This window comes from Myripristis murdjan, chromosome 20, assembly GCF_902150065.1.
Source record: "Myripristis murdjan chromosome 20, fMyrMur1.1, whole genome shotgun sequence".
Lineage (NCBI taxonomy): Eukaryota > Metazoa > Chordata > Actinopteri > Holocentriformes > Holocentridae > Myripristis > Myripristis murdjan.
The window spans coordinates 22,844,734-22,862,182 of NC_043999.1; the positions used below are offsets into that span (position 1 = coordinate 22,844,734).

Sequence of the window (17,449 nt, forward strand, 5' to 3'; positions counted from 1 at the left end):
CTTAAAGGCAGAATAGCATTTTCCTAAACAATGTATAAATCATCCCTCTCAGTCACCACTTGTGAGGCACTAGAAGTGTGTGTTGGTGTGGTTTTCCTAAGCTCAGCACTCCTCTGGGTGTCAGCCTTTGGGCAATGGGTGTATAGCTCCCAGCCAATCACAGAGCGCAGTGTGAGATTGAAAGAAAGCTCCAAAAATCACGGATGTGAACGACGGAAAAAAGGAAGTACAGTGAGATGAAACACCATTTGAAATGCCTGGAATGTTTTACATTTTCGGTGGTCATTTCAGTCCGTCTACAGCCAGCTTTGAATGTTGCGATAACAAACCGCAATGACCAATCCTGCTCATTCTCATTCTGAGCCCAGATGTCCAGAATGGTTTCTGGTTTCTTCAAAGGCTTTCCATTCAGTCATATTAGACACACTTAGCACCATGGCTCAATAACATTGTCCACATAATCAATGTGAGCTGCACAGCATGTGGCACTAAATAAACGAAATTCAGTAAACTGAGCTTGGCAAAGGAAGGGCTGATTGCATCATTGTTTAATGTGGGGGAAGAAGCTGCTGCACTATACCTCAACCACAGAGCAGTCAACTAAAACTATTTTCTCCACTGTATTAGTACCACATTGAACAAATTAAGGCCTGATTGTTTTAGTTCCAGTTTCTGCTCTGTGTCTCCTTGTTGCTGTATATTTCCAACTGCTTGTAGAGGTTTGACATATACAAATGTTCTCTGTATCCATGCTTTTATTACATTTCACAACATCAGGGAAACTGTCATTATATCTCAACGTTACATTGCCTGGATTCAAGATTTCATAATAATTCCAACAGGACAGTATATAAACAACATGTCTCACGTTGATTCTACTGGAACCCACACAAACCCTGTCTGTACTGTACATAATGTACAGTACAGTATGTACAGCAGTTGTATGTGCAGGCTGACACTCAGGCATTAGCTGGTGAAAATACTGCCCTACCCATGAGATTACTCTTTAACACTAACACTTTGTGACTAAGGTTTCCCAATAAGTAGAATAATAAACGGTAGGTTATTTTCCCTCAATCCACACATTAACTAATATAAATTAATAGTAGCAGTTTTTTTTAATCATTGTTTATTTTTAATACTGAGAGGCACTTAAACAGGACAGACATCCTGAACCCATATCCTGACATCATTCCATAACCATATGGAGCATCGCAACCAGCTGAGAGGCTGCAGCATTCAGTCTCTACAGTAAACCATATCAAAGCCATGCAACTGCAATGGTTTTAGAGGTGTTTTTCTCACAGCCTTTGAAAATGCTTGGAAATGGAGTTTAAAGCAGTTGGAATGAAGAAAGATTAATAATGGTAATTGTCAATACAATTTCGTAAGGTGTTGCATGGCTTATATAACCCTCCTGTGTCCCATCTCTCTGCCTCTCTTCTGATGCTGCTATGTGCTGCTCTTATAGTCCGAAACCTGCTGTGTGGCTGCCATATAAGCCAAGTATCCAGAGAAAAGATTGTTTGTAACCTTAGTTGCTGATAACTAATTTTAATTAATCAAATAATTTGTGATTTACAAAACGTTGAGTTGCATGACTCCTGAACTTGTTAAAGCACAACATATCATTCAGAAAATTAATGGGCATCAAAGACAAACAAGCATTTTTTTCTTTACTCCTAAAAACATATTTTGCAAACACACAGTTGACAGAAATGACCTGCCTTAAAGGAATACAACAACTTTTCAGGAGGTTGTTACATTGATCAGTTTACCTGTTAAGTGTACCAAAAATTGTTTGTAATTAATGTATTGGCCATAAGTGCTCTATGGCCAATACATTCATAAATAATAATAATTAAACAATAATAATATCAGTACTACTAATAATAACAATGATAATGAATGAAATAAAATGATATATAATAATACCAGTGACTGAATATCTAGGTCATTTACTACAATTTACTCACATCTGCAAATAATGTAGGGTTAAAGATTTCACGTACACTATATGAACAAAAGTACCGGTACTGGGCGAACTCCACATGACACCTACAGGAGCTTTTATGACATCTCATTCTAAATCCATAGGCATTAATATGGAGTTGGTCCCCCTTTGCAGCTTCCACTCTCCTGGGAGGCTTTCTGCCAGATGTTGGAGTGTGTCTGTGGGAATTTTTGCCTGTTCATCTGGAAGAGCATTTGTAAGGTCAGACACTGATGTTGGACCAGAGGGCCTGGCTCACAATCTCCGTTCTAGTTGATCCCAAAGGTGTTGGATGGGGTTGAGGTCGGGGCTCTGTGCGGGCTGGTCCAGTTCTCCCACACCAAACTCAGCCAGCCATGCCTTTATGGAGCTGCTTTGTGCACTGGGGCTCAGTCATGCTGGGACAGAAAAGGACCTTCCCCAAACTGGTCCAACAAAGCTGAAAGCAGAGAATTGTCCAAAATGTCTCGGTGAGCTGAAGCATTAAGATTTCCCTTCACTGGAACTGAGGGGCCGAGGCTGATCCCAGAAAAACAAGTCCATAGTGTTATCCTTCCTCCACCAAACTTCAGTCGGCACAATGCAGTCAGGCAGGGAATGTTCTCCTCGTCAATCAGGCCGGCAGATAGAGAACCGTGAGTAGTCATTCCACAGAACACGTTTCCACTGTTCCAGGGTCCAGTGGCGGCGTGCTTTACACCGCTCCATCTGGAATAGACTAGTGGTGTGAAGAAGGTTTGAAGTCTCTGAAGCTAATTTTCATATAGTAGTGTGAAATAAATGGAAATTGGTGGCTGGGTAAAAGCTAGGACAAATTATATCAGAGTTCTGATATTAATTTTAAAAACACTAGTTAAACCTGAGGGGATGTGGTACAACTTTTAGAGGTGATAGTTTAACACTTTTACGGAGCTGAAAAATCTGGTGATTTAGTGTTACGGGAACTACAGCGGTTGTGCAACAAAGGCCACAGAAGAGGTGAGGCAAGTTAGGAAGCTCTTAGCGGCTTTACAAGCAGATATTATAGAAAAGGATGCCAATTCTGGGCTATGAACAGAACAGAACGGAACAGAATCCTGCTCCGGCTCGATGAAGCAGAAAGCCGACTCTCTCAGTTAAAAGATGAGCTTCTCCAAACAGCAGACCAAAGTGCTGAAAACTGTGCGGATCTGCATCAGGCCGTTGAAGATGCTGCTAGTAGAGACAGATGCTCATCAGTCTCTTAGGGTGACACTTGAAAACTATTAAACCAGAAGAATGTGTGTTGAAGATTATCCCTGAAGCCTTGGAGGTTGAACTGGAATGAGTGCGCCAAGCCCCGATACCAGCGCTCAAACAAGGCTGGCCACACAGACCAACTATCATATGGTTTCTGTTTTCTGGAGTGGGAGTGAGTGTTAGCCTCCACAGGGGAGAAATATAGAAACAAGAAGAATATAATCGGGGGAACTTGCAAGGTGTTGTTTTTTTTCCCCAAAAGTTCAAAGTTCATGTTGGAAGCTTCACAATCCTGATGTGCATTTCACCCTCGTGTATCCGGCTGAGCTGTGCTTTACAAGGAGGGAGAAAAAACAAAGTTTACAGATCACCAAGAGGCAATAGACTTTATTAACAAGGAGAAGACAGATGAGTGGAGATATTCACCAGAGGCCACTTGAGCTTTTACCCAGAAGACGGACAATATGGTCAGTAGATGACTACATTGGATCACAATTTATGCAACTGTTTAATGGAGCGGGACGGTAGCATGGACAGGACACGATTCTCAGTTATATTACTTTATATACTTGGTTCAAGACATCTTCTCTTAAGGATCGTGTTTGTGGTGATTCTGTCAGGAACAAGAGAAAGGCAGGGACTGGGTGTAAGGTTCTGTATGAGGGTCTTATATAATGTTCCATGCTCTGAAGGGGTTCTGCACAGGGATTATTATGTTATTGTTTACCTGGATTTTGACAGGCAGCTGGGCCATTTTTCCCCTTTGTATTCATTTTCCCCCTTTCACTTTACAAGTTCTCAGCATGCAGAAAGTTCCATAAAAAGAAATAATAAATCATAAATATCATAACTCATTTTGGTTCATAAGAAGCTCAATGCTGTCATTACAAAAGAGCAAAAGGACGAAGGAGGAAGAATATGTCTGGAGGCCAAAATTAGCGCTATCAAAGTTAATTTGTGTAATATCTATGTTCTGAATATGGAAGATCCAGGCTTCTTTCATAAAATAGATAAATCAGTGGGGAGCATAGCTGATGGGGATCCAGTTATAGCTGAAGATCTGGAGGAGTGTGACTCCTCAATAGGACCCATACCATGGGCCAATCGTGCTGATGTGCACTGATCCAGGACGTTTTAGACCAGTTAGTATGATGTAGACTGCAAAATCCTGATGAAAGTTTTTGATTTGAGACCAGAAAATAGTTTAGCACACTTAATACATTCAGATCACGTAGCATTCAAGGGAAAGTCACACCTCATGCATCTTAATAGCGATGAAAGCAACCCGACAGCTGCGCTGCCCAATTTGGGGCCCATGGGCCAACTTTTTGGCCCGCTGCCCTTGCTCGAATTTTTAATACTTTTAATTATTTTCACGCTGCCAGCGGTTGGAATGTTTCGTTTATTTATTGTTGCACTTCCTCTCCTGACCACAAATTAACATTGTGTTACATTGGGGGTAGGATGGCACTGTTGAGCTCCCGTCACCTCAAATCTGGTAGGAACACGTGACCAGAGAGTGAGAAGATGCTAGGCTAGGACGGAGCGTGGATGGCAGTGGCACATGGATAAGAGAAAGTTTAAAAAAAAGCTGGGAACCCGAGTACTTTTTTACTGAAATTGATTCCACAGCAGTATGTTTAATATGTAGCCAGAGAGTCGCTGTTTTAAAAGAATATAATCTCTTCGCCACTACGAAACGCGGCATTCCCATCAGTTCTCAAAATACACCGGAGAGGAGAGAAAGGTGAAGGCTGGGGACTTGCTATCAAAGTTAACCTCCCAACAACGTACCCTTCTCCAGCCGACAACTGAACAAGAGAATGCAACTCGGGCAAGTTATCGGATTGGCTCCATCATTGTCAGAAGCGGACAACCTTTTGCGGTGGATGATTTTGTGAAACAATGTCTGACAAAATTACTTTGTATGACTGTTTATTTTGCACAGTTATATCATAGGCATATTTAATTTAATGCACTGCAACATGAATTTCTAGTTTTGGCCCGTGACCCTCCACCCCGATTCATTTTTGGCCCTCCACTGAGAAGAATTTGGGCACCCCTGCGATAGGTTGTAGTGGGGCTCTTAAAATATTTGGGCATCAGTCTGTGTAAGGAAAAAAGTATTTTTATGGGATACATAGTTGTCAAAAATGATACACGTCAGTGATCTCCACCGAGATTTATGTCACTCGAGCACCTGGAAGAAACAGTTTTCATGTAACTGATGAAGGGGACTACTGGAGGTATTTGCAGCTGAGGAACAATGTGCGGTTTGTCTCTGGACTGAAAAGGGAAGGGGAAAAAGAATAACAAACCTTTTCTAAATTCTCCTAATTTTCTACAATCTGCCTCAGTATTTTATAGGAATATGTCAAATATTCAAAGTAGAATGTGTGAATGCTTGAGACTAATATGATTTCTCCAACTTTCCCTCTTAGCTTGATGTACTATTCTTCGACTGATCTGTCCACCAGTTTTCTATTGATTCTTTTTTTTTTTTTTACTATTAGGTATGCATCCATGTGCTGCCAGAATAATTGTTGAGGTTACCTGATTGTTTATGTCATCTCCAGAAATGTCAGTCATTGCTTCCTCGCTCACATTTTTCCCCATCTGCTTTTCCAAAGACCCACTTTGGGATTCACACACCTGGTTTCATTTCCACTCTTTCTCCCAGCGAGCATGAGACTGGGTCGTGATCGCTGCTTACTCCAAACCTCCCAGCAATTAACTCCAGCCACGGCATTAGACACTAATGTAATAACTAATGCTGACTCAATGCTTGTTTATCCTTGTTCCTCCAACCATCACTCTTATATACCAAATCCCTAACATCCATCCAATCTTCAATTAGCTTGTTGTCATGAACACTGTGGCCTGACAGTCTTGTACTAAAATTTTAATGGTCCTGTCAAGATGGTAACCCTTTTGCAACTCTAGGTTTGAACTCTGATGAGTGTGGTTACAGCTTAAGAGCTAGGTTTATGGTTAGGTTAAGGTTCTGGTTGAGGTTAAGGTTAAGGTTAAGGTTAAGGTTAGGGCAGAGTCAAGTGCTACTGTGCTGAATCAAGTGCACATGTGCAAGAGTTTTTCAAATCCAGGGTTACCATCTAGACACAAGTAAGTTTAACAGGCTGCAGGGTGGACGCTCTCGAAAGCATTCGAATATTATGGAAAAGAGACTAGGGGGTAATAAGACTCAAATGATAAATGGTGATCTTTTCAAGAAATATCATTAAGTGTAGTCAACCATGTCTGCCACATCAGCCTCATTCTCTCAAATCAGAGTTTTATGAGCGCTGTGAGAATCGGAACTCATATTCTCATATTTTAAATCATGAAACACAAACTGCAGACATCCCTTTTCCCAGGATATATTTTCTCACTTTTTAAAACAACAGCATTTTGCAGTTCATTTTAATAAACTTGTTAAAATGAATATTTATAATTTGTAGCACAATACATTTAGATGATTTTGTGCCTGTCTCTGGAACTAAAGCTTGTCAAACAACTGAGTTATTTTATGTAGCATATAACCTGAAGACATTCAAAGGCTTATTAAATTGTGGTTGCCTGATTATCATTGTGGGTATTAAAAAACAAACAAACAAACAAACAAACAAAAAACACTTTCTATACAATTTTGTTAGTAAACTCTATGAGGCTACACTCTAAAAGAATACAACAGAAAATCAATCTATTTGCAGTCAAAAACAGATGTGCTATATAAGACATTTTACATGTGAAATGCAATAAAAACAACAACAATAAATATAGTTCAACAGACTTCAGAGAAGACTGGGTGGATATTAACTGGATTCATGTGACAATATATGGTGAAGAGTTTGTGCAAAACAGCTGTCTTTCACACGAGGTATTTAAAAAGTCGATTGAGTTTCCTTCCGATGTGTGTCAATTATCTGCAGAGATTAATTTCGCCTGAGATCATGCATACTGCATACATCCAAATGTTGCTTCACTCTGTGTGCTGAGGTGGCTGGATGTGCAGTTTTGGCACAAATGTGGCACTGTGGGTGTTTCCTCTGTTTATGTGCATGTATGTGTTCCTCTGTCCGCTTTTGCCCCTTTTCTTTGGCGTGTTGGCGTCCTTCTTTATGTTTTCCTCCCACACTGCGAGTTGGTTTTCCGGCAGAAGCAGATGGCATTGAAGAAGCGGCAGTGGCAGGTGGCACATGGTTCACAGCAGCGAGACTGAGGTAAACAGCTCTCACCAGTCCTGGAGCACCTGGGGCTGATGGGGTTCGGTGCCACTTTGGGAGGGGGTCTTCTTGGAGGGGCAGGGGCCACTTTGGGTTTCTGATGGGGGTGGAGACATCAGAGAGAAATCTTCACCAGGCAAATCAACTTATAATATTGTACAAGACAAGAGACTAAGTTGACTGTACAGTAAATATTGCCTCTCTTCATCTTTCTGATGTATGAAAATATGTCTTTCCCTCTTTATAGTGATCCACAACCTCAAGTATTCAAAATCCATGTGATTATCAGGTGATAACTTTGGCCTACTTTTGAGATTTACTGTCACTTGGTTCAATTCCAAAGCGGTACATGTTTTCTTATAGGAAGTGAAGAATGAGTAATATCCAAAGCAGCTGTTCATCAGATTTAGGCAATAAAATGACTGCAATCATCAGGAAATCCTTCATTAAACATAAAAGAGCACATGAAAGTAATTTTAGGGATTAGGGAATAGACTGAATTAGACCTAAATGATTAAAGGCATTTAAATCACTGAGACCAATAAGGAAAATAACCTTTACATGGCCAAGAGGTTCTCATTTTCATTCAGAAATTACTTTGTAAACCTTTTTGTCATCTCCTAAGTTCACTGTGATTGATTAATGATAGATTTGATAGGTAAATCTATCTTACGACTCCAAATGGGTCTACTGAATAATATTTTGATTCACCACATACACACACACACTCACACACACACATTCCTGTGACACAAAACTATCTTCTGCCTCACTTTACATAAAAACTTTATCTTGCATTACATTACATAACATTAAGAAATAAAGACAGCAATCATGATGACAAAGCACCTGCTATTGTTGCAACACTATTAGTATTGTCGTCACTGCTGTTATCACCACTGTATTACTATAAAGCCCTCTGCTGAACTTGCATCGTTCTATCGTCCTTCGGGGTGGTTCCTGCGGTGGAGACATGCAACAACGGCCCCGGCCCCGTAAAATTACCCCCAAGTTCCTGCGGTGGAAGCGGGCCTTAAGTCCTGCAATCTGCTCCTCCCTCATCTCTCTCTTTCTCTCTCTCTCTCATCTTTCAACCCCTCCGGTCGAGGCAGATGGCCGCCCACCCAGAGCTGGGTTCTGTTCGAGGCTTTTGGCCCTGTTAAAAGGGTTTTTTCCTCGCCGCTGTCGCCCTGTGCTTCCTCTTAAGGGAGCTTTTGGTCCATGGATTTGGCCAATATCTGGTGGATCTCTGTAAGGTGCCTTGAGATCAATTTTGTTATGATTCGACGCTAATAAAACTGAATTGAATTGAATTGAATACTACTACAGTGGTCCCTCGTTTATCGCGGGAGTTACGTTCTAAAAATAACCCGCAATAGGCGAAATCCGCGAAGTAGTCAGCTTTATTTTTTACAATTATTATAGATGTTTTAAGGCTGTAAAACCCCTCACTACACACTTTGTACACTTTTCTCAGACAGGCATTAACATTTTCTCACTTTTCTCTCTTGTTTAAACACTCTCAAAGTTCAAACCTTCGTAGAAAAATAAGTCCAGTGTTATAGAATGAACGCATTCTGTACTGTACAGGAGACACGGCACGGAGGAGATTGATTGACAATGGTCTACAGTCCCTTAGCCAATCAGGACACAGAACACAATGCGCTGTTAAAAAAAAAAAAAAAAAAAAAAAAAAGCATGCAAAATTGCACTAAAAAAATCCGCGAAACTGCGAGGCCGTGAAAGGTGAACCGCGTTATAGCGAGGGACAACTGTACTACTACTACTACTGCTGCTGCTGCTACTGCTACTAACTACTATTACTACTACTAGACTTAGACTTAGACTTTCTTTATTGTCATTGCACAAAAAAAACACAGCAGTGAGTTTTTTACAATGAAATGTCGTTGCTTGGCTTCCGGATTACAACAGAGATGGAATTGTGGGGCAGTTTAAATAAATAAAATATAATCTATATAACTAGTGCGTAAAAAAAAAAAAAAAAAAAAAAAAAGCTAAATAATAATGAGTGCAAGAAAGAATAAATAGATAAAACAAAATAGTGTAAACTACAGAATAAACAGTGTAAACAGCAGAAACATCGTAGCAGCAGGGTGGAGAGTATTTCACAATAGGAGGTAATTCTCCTCATCCCAGGGGGTCTCCCGGTACTGGGCCACACACCCTGGGCCTGAAGAAACTATAACTCCATAAAAATATTGCACTGAAACGTATTGTTATTAGTAATAATAATAATAATGATAACATCTTAAACGTGTTCTGATGTTTTTTAAATGTGTCCTGTACGGCGACCTTGAGTGCCAAGAAAGGCGCCTTTAAATAAAATTTATTATTATTATTATTATTATCTAGAGCATATCCCCTGTTTATTTTGTCTTCATTAAATCTAATGACTGGATTGGCATGATATATCTCAAACTACTGGTCAGAATTCCATAAAATTTGGTCATGCTACCAAGAGCATGTAGTATGCCAGTTTTGGTGTCATCTTGACCTTTTCTCTAGTGCCAACCTTAGGCCAATGCCAAATTTTAAAGCAGTGATCCCAAACTAAGTCCTGCAAGTTTTTGTTCCAACTTTACTCCAGCACACTTGATCCAGTTAAGGGCTCAGTCCTGACTGGTTGGAACAGGATGTACCTGAACATGACATGTGTACATGACAGTGTGCAGGTCTTAAGGATCAGCTGTTAGAGTAGAGAGTAGAGCTGAAACAAAAACTTGCAGGATAAGGGCCCCTTGAGGACCGTGTTGAACACCACCATAAAATCTATTGGGGAGAATTTGGAATTTGGTAAACACATTAAAGCTAACCAGAGCTAACCTCTGTTTATGTCATGGTATGTGCTTACATGCTTATAGCGTGAATGTGCTTAAGGTTAGGATGAATGTGCGTGCAGGGTGCAACCTCCAGCACCACTGCCAGGCAAGACAGTTGACTTGTATTCAATATATTTTAAATATTATGGATGAATCTTCAATCTACATGAAGAATCCCCTGCTCAAAGCACCTCTGCATTGACAGCATCACCCTCAGCCACGTGTCCACCTCATTCTGTCACATCTTGCCATCATCCCATCATATACCACATCAGCGAGGCAGAAACCCACACCTGTATTATATTTAGTGTAAATTTAACCAGTCTTCTACAGATAACTGACTGCCTAAATCACATACCATTTACGATTAACCGCGCACCATGGTATGAGCCAGCATACAACATGGAACAATGGATCCAATAATCTATAGACAGATATTATTTTGGAGTCTATATTCTTGCAGTGTGGCAGGTAAATAGAAGATCGGACTCTATTTTTACAACATACAGATGTCAGAGATGTCAGAGTCCGCTTGCTTCGCAAACACACCCCTCAACCAATGCTCCATTAGCCGAACTTCTGTTTGGCTCTTGGCCTAATATCATTGAATGACTTCCTGCATTGAGCAACAATTCTCCTCAGACAAGACTCACGCACCAACACATGTTAACCAGCTGTCCAAAGCTAACACCATCTGTCATCAGAGGCTTATTCAAGGTGTCCTTTAATCATGCAAAGAGACTCTTCACTTCCTGCACGAGGATACTGGTTTCCTCCCCGGGGAGGAATTGTGGCGGAATTGCACTCAACTTTACTTACAATGACAAAAATGTCAGTGTGCTGCAGCATAGAGTGCACTGCTTGTAAGGGGAGGGGGAAGAGGTGATTTGATTGCATTCACCAAACCAACTGATACTAGAAATGTATTTCTCTTAATTAAAGACCCCCTCCACTCAAAATGTGTCTTTCTTATGTTCATGTCCCCTAGAATTTCTGACCTTGACTATATTTATTTTCTCAATCCTGTAGCGAACGTGGAGGTGTATGTACACTAGAGTGCAGATCAGGCCACATATTTTTGTCCAAACCCAACTTGAGACGAGGGCATAGTAACCGATCTTGACCTGAACCTGACAGCCATTGTTTTTTGTGTCCAAATTTGACCCAAGCCCGAGATTCTGCTCGTCCTCCATTACTAGGTTAAAATACCACCTGACATAGCTGACCTGAACCCAAGCATATTCTCTAAATTTTTGTCTGACAGGTGTGACGGGCCCTGATGGATCCTGATGGGTCCTGACCGGCGCAGATTGGGTATCCACACTCTAGTGTGCATGCCCCTAAAATGTGAGATTCAGCTAGATTTGGTAAGTCACAAATCCAACAGCCAGTCCCATCAGCTGATGGGGTGCTGCTTTGCATATCATTAGCAGCAGCTCCACCGGTCGTGGTGCTGGTGCTGGACTGCTGCCTGTGTTTTGTTTTCCAAAAAACATCAAGTCTAAATGCCTCCTTTATATGAATGATATTGATGCAACTAAGAGATTCTCTGAAAACCTTTTTTTTCATGGATAGATTATGATATAAGACACAATTTTCATGAGTGCCACAGGGTATGACTTCCTTGTTTTGTGACCAGACCTCTGGTTATGAGTTGGCATGTGAGCAGAAAGGATGTTTTTTCATGCAAAAAGCTTCTAAATATACCCTAATAGGGTAGAACAGAAATTATTTTTGGTGCTTAATAAGTGACTTGATGGGGACTTTAATCCAATCCAGTTTCCAGCTCCTGCACACGTATGCCACACCACTCTGACCACAAAATGACCAAAAACAACAACAATAACAACAACAAATGAACAAACAAACAATATGGTTTTCCAGCTAAGACGAATATTGTGGTGTATTTTGCTGATTTAAACAGCAAGAGTTAAAAAATATGAGTGGAGCTATGATATGAACATATGACCGCTAGATCTCTGTCACTAAATTCCCCAAATGATTAAATGGTTCATCCTCCGTTGTGTGACTGCTGTTGGTGCCTCTTAAGTGAAAGCAAAATTGTTCCAAAGTCATCTGGTTCCTATTATTTGGACAGAGTTGTTCATGTCTTCCACAAATGGTATTTTGAACTTAGAAAAGGTTAACTGGCCTGCAATTATTTCTATTGTATATCATAATCGTCACACAAGCCTGCACTGATTCATTCCAGAAATGTGTAGAGTTTTACAGCGCATGCTGCAGGCTGTGATCAGAGACAAACATGTCTGATGTACGTAGCAAGCTGTCAGATTGAACATGATATGCTTTTGAACGAGGCATATGAATGAGGTTTCACATGGTGTTCCCTTTCATGGTATGTTTCTAAGCCTTGGGATAGTGCCACACCCTGATCATTAAAATCAGTGCATTGGAGCTCAAATCCACAATGTTTTTAATGAATACATTGCTGTGATATCCATGTGTCTGGTGGAGGATGGTTAAACTATAGAAACAGACACATTAGCTCTGGCTGCAGACTCTCTCTGTACGCCCTGCTGTGGAGAAATGTCTAAAGTGCCAGTTGGCTTGTTAGATTGCACCTTTCTTGGTTGACATGTCTTGGTGTGGTGTGTAGACTACATGGCTAAATTTCTATAATGTTGATCTGAACCTGTTTATTCCACTTAGACTTACAAGCATGAATTGTGATCATTGTTACAATCTTGCTGCACCTACAAACATTTTTTCAATTAACCTCATGGAGAGTTACATTATTGACATCAGAAGTTATTCGGTGAGACATGACATTTCATAAGATTTACATTAAATGTCTCCAACTGTTACAGACTACTGAATGATGACTAATACAAACCAGACTGCAGCGGGCCCTAAAATTTAATAGAATTGCCTTTTAAGATCTTCAAAGGCATTCAAATTATGTATAAACCACACAGCTATGCAGGGCTACAACTTACCATCACGTGCATCTTCTGCCGTTCATACTTGCCCCTTCTTGCGAATAGCGTTCTCTGTCTCACTTGGATCAAAGACACTGTTGGGGGGAAAAAAAACACATAAACTCTGAAGTGGCCTTTGAGAAGTGTAGGCTACATTTGCTCTGAGGATACAAAGATGTTTCAGGATGCTCCATTCTCCTTGGTACCTATAATGTACACTGGAATGCGGCACATGGAGCCCAGGCCAGCAGGCTGAGATCATAAATAATGAGCTATAGTTGGTACGGCTGAGAGGGAGAACCAAAACATCTGGAAACCTGTGAATTGCTTCTTGGAAGTTCACATGCAAGTGGCGGCAGACACTTGTGAGCAAGGTTTGTTGTCCATGTGTAATTTATCAGCCATGCATCTGGGTATGAGTGTGAGTCCTGGTGGGCTGAGAGTGTTTGTGTAGAGGAAATCTTGTTGGCTGTGTTGATTTTTTTTTTTTTTTTTTTTTTTTTTTTTTTGGAAAAATACCAATATTCAGCCAAGCCCACTTACACACTGAACAAACACCTCATTTTAAGAGTTGTCCTCCAAAGTTTTAATCACATGCCTCACAAAATGGGATATGACAAAAACAATTGAATTTCTCAAACTCTTCGGGTGCCAAACCAGTGTGGTTTTGTTAAAATATTCCTAAAAAAAAAAAACAAAAAAAAAACACTTGACTTTTTTCACTCACCACTCTGACTGAAGCGTCACTGTGGCCAATAAGTGAGTAGAAGCGGGAGGCGGGTCCTCAACTCAGTGAATGTGCAGGCCAGTCGTGCACAGGTGATGGTGCACGAGAGCATTTGTTGGAACTGGTATAGTTAGCGGTGTTTTAGTGGAAGTACATTGGTTTGAGGCGTACTGAACGCATGAATAGGAAGTCAAGACTTGAATTACACTGCATGAGGAATTTGAGAATGTCAAAGGGGCATTTTCATGTCCTTTTTGGACCTGTTTGTTGAAATCACCTATCAACTCCATTCAAACAGAAAAGGCTGCAGTGTTTGGAAACCTTTGTGAGGTGTGCAGTTAAAACCTTTTTTTTGGTTTGTTTTGTTTGACAGTCAGCACAGCTCAGGGTGAGGGTTGAAGGTCAGTATTCTTTAAATATTTGCAACACATTGTTGAGATCCCACAGTACGGAAAGACACAGCATGGTTTAAGATGTACGAAACAATAAGACAGTTTTTCACAAAGTTTTTCCAGGAATGCCAGACTGTGGCCGTATTTTCATGTAGCTATGTGCTCTGCTGTGTGATGCCAGTGGGAGCTGCGGGCCTTGTGAGTTCTGAAACATCTTGTACAGATCAAACATGTGTTATGTCACATCTTAGGGCTTCCATTTGAACCCTTTAAATGGAAAGCTGTTTGTTACTCTGCCTGTAACCCTATCAGGACCCACATATAAAAGCTAACAGAGAAACCCTGCTAAAATTAAACACCGACAAATATGCATCTGTTAAAAAGGATCTCACCTCTTGTTTATGTGCAGTTGGAACATGATATAAGTAAGCGATGCACAGGGGAAAGTAAAGGCAGCTCAGTGGGTCATTTTAACCTACATTCTGTCAGCATATGTGGAGCAATGTAACAGAAGACTCATGCCCCTACACTAACACATATCCACAGCATGCATTAAAGTTATTCTGCTCTGTTTTACATCCAAACACACACTGTGTACTGTATTATAGGCACTATTTTATAATTTGTGCCACAGACAACATCTTTATCCACAAGTGAGACACAAATTTCATGTACTGAAGTGATATGGGACCACAATGTACAGAAATGCTATATAAAGAACTCAAGCCACATTTTGCATCGCACGTACACTCAGTGCATTAAAAGATCTAATTTCCACTCCCTGTGTGTTGTACTTGCAACTAAAGATTCTGGGCATCTATGAAAACTAATATGTTGCTGATGGATGCTGCAGTTTAAGGACTGCAACCTCTCAGCTTACACTTGACATGGAAGGCATTTTTATCAGCTGGAAAAAAGCATATGTATATTGTTCATTTCTGATAGAATCAAACCACTACAGCAGGACAGAAGCGCGCGCGCGCCCACACACACACACACACACACACACACACACACACACACACACACACACACACACACACACACACAACAAATCACTCATAATTTTGTTGTCCGTTTTTTGCCATATATATGTGTATGTATCTGTGTATGTGTGTATATCTAATATAGCTATATCTTGAGAATTATTTATTTATTTATTTATTTTACGCTATTACAGTATTATTTTTGAAGGACATAAATACCATGCGTCGAAACAAATAAATTAAAAGGTAAAATCAATTTTACCTTTACCATTACCTTTTTGCTTTTGCCTTTATGCCCCAGCCTGGGCCCATAAATGACGATGACACTAACTTCCTCAAATGATGGTTTATGAACTGTTGCCGAGCGTTAATTTCATACACCACTTTGGCTCTAGAAACTTGTTTTCATACGATTTATGAACAGGTTATGTTTGAGTAAAATATGTGAGTAAAAAAAAAAAGCGATCTTTACATATCAAGTAGGTCTGTGATCACAAGGAGACAAATTTCATTTCATTTCTTGTGTTAATACTAGACCAGTTTGCAGTCCATCGTGTCAACACAAAGCATCACCCAGACAACATGTGTGCCTGGTGGGAGCGATTCTCAACATGGGTAACTGCATAAGCATTCAGTTACACAGGCTAAATGTCATTTTACATGGTCACAGGTTTAAATGGACTTTTCCCACGACTCAAAAAAACAAAAAAAACAAACAAACAAACAAACAACTATATATATATATATATATATATATATATATATATATATATATATATATATATGTTACATCTGTAATATTCCTATAATAATCCTGTAGGAACATATTGTGTGGCATCGTCCGAGACTGTGGGATTTTCTCTCCTGTGGTATCATCAGAATAATCCTGTAGGCTTTTGTGATATTTCTACACTATCATTCGTAAATGTATTACGGTGTTATGATTTTGCTATTCCTTACAATACATATTTCTACTATTCCTATAGGCCTCATAATCCATAATCCTACATTTAATTTAAAGTGAACTATTCGGCAGTGCTATATGAGCTTGTGTTTGTCCTAGCCTGCCCAGTCCATAGTAGGATTTTCCGAATTTTTTTTTTTTTTTTCTAATCTCCTATGGTATCGCCTATAATAGTACTTGTTTCTGGCTCTTGTGAATTCAGAGTAACCGTTACGGTATTTTCTAATCCACTTAACCAACTTTTAACCCAAATTCACTGCGTGATAATTTAGTTTCCCCCTCTATATTTAAATGGTGTAGTCTGAGAATATATTATAACTTTAATTACTTTTCGTGAAGGTACTCCTTGTACCCTGAGGACACGAATGGATTGATTATGTCTACTTGAATTTGTCAGAATAGGAAACTGCTCGGATGGCTTGCCTATTGAAGAGAAGTGAGCAGGTAAGCCACGGTGAGAGGAGACTCACCTGTGCTCTGAGGTGCTTGATCATTGCTGCAGTTGGATGACACATTGCTGTTGGCGCCTGTAATCTCGCTGTGGGTGAAAAGTCCAGCATTGACAGTGGCCACATGCAGAAGGCAAAAACACAAGACTGTAAGCTTCATCCTGGCTCTCTATCTTGCCTCTAGTGGCAGGAGAAAATAGCGTGTCTTCTGGAGAGCAGTTGCCAAGCTGTCCCACTTTTCATTTAATGTATTTCTCTCTCGCACACACTCTCTCTCGCTCTCCTCCGTCTGAGACTCATTTAAGAGTCAGGGTTGTACCCGCCCCCCTTATTCCTCACGCCTCTCAGATAGTCACCCATGCTCAGATGGTTCAAGTTATTCTGACATTTTAATTTTAAGGGAAGGTAAATGTTTTCTCTGTCGACCACCTCCTAAGGAAACACTGGCATGGGCTGGAGAAAGGGTAGGTGGGTGTGAGGGGTCGGCACCATGGACACCAGCTTGCTTAGTCAATATGTTAAAGCCCATCACTGATGCCAAAACGACCTGCAACATTTATCATAGGGATGTCTCCTGCTGGTCAAGCACAGGAAATTCAGACACAAAATCTTGACAGAGTTGTAGACTCACAATCAATACCTGCACAAGCAAATCTGCTTCATCGGGCTTGCAATAAGCAAAGCCATGCAAAATATGTCGAGATAAATAGTGGGCTTA

The 17,449-nt window shown here is 40.4% G+C and overlaps 1 protein-coding gene across 1 annotated transcript; it reads right to left on the minus strand.

Moving 5' to 3' along the window:
• Positions 1–7,023: 7,023 nt before the first annotated feature.
• Positions 7,024–16,891, minus strand: LOC115379009 (agouti-signaling protein-like). The gene is made up of 3 exons (XM_030079649.1): positions 16,753–16,891; positions 13,232–13,308; positions 7,024–7,531 (listed from the first exon to the last, which is right to left on the minus strand). Exons 1-3 carry the CDS (start codon positions 16,889–16,891, stop codon positions 7,328–7,330), a joined length of 420 nt encoding a protein of 139 aa, XP_029935509.1. The 3' UTR covers positions 7,024–7,327.
• Positions 16,892–17,449: the final 558 nt, after the last annotated feature.

What these genes read in the sequence shown, in the direction of transcription:
- LOC115379009 (XM_030079649.1), bottom strand. Translation starts at nt 16,891, where the DNA reads ATGAAGCTTACAGTCTTGTGTTTTTGCCTTCTGCATGTGGCCACTGTC. An exon ending in TCAAGCACCTCAGAGCACAG is followed by an intron (nt 13,309 to 16,752) that starts GTGAGTCTCCTC and finishes TCCCCCCAACAG; the next exon opens with TGTCTTTGATCCAAGTGAGA. An exon ending in GGCAGAAGATGCACGTGATG is followed by an intron (nt 7,532 to 13,231) that starts GTAAGTTGTAGC and finishes CACCCCCATCAG; the next exon opens with AAACCCAAAGTGGCCCCTGC.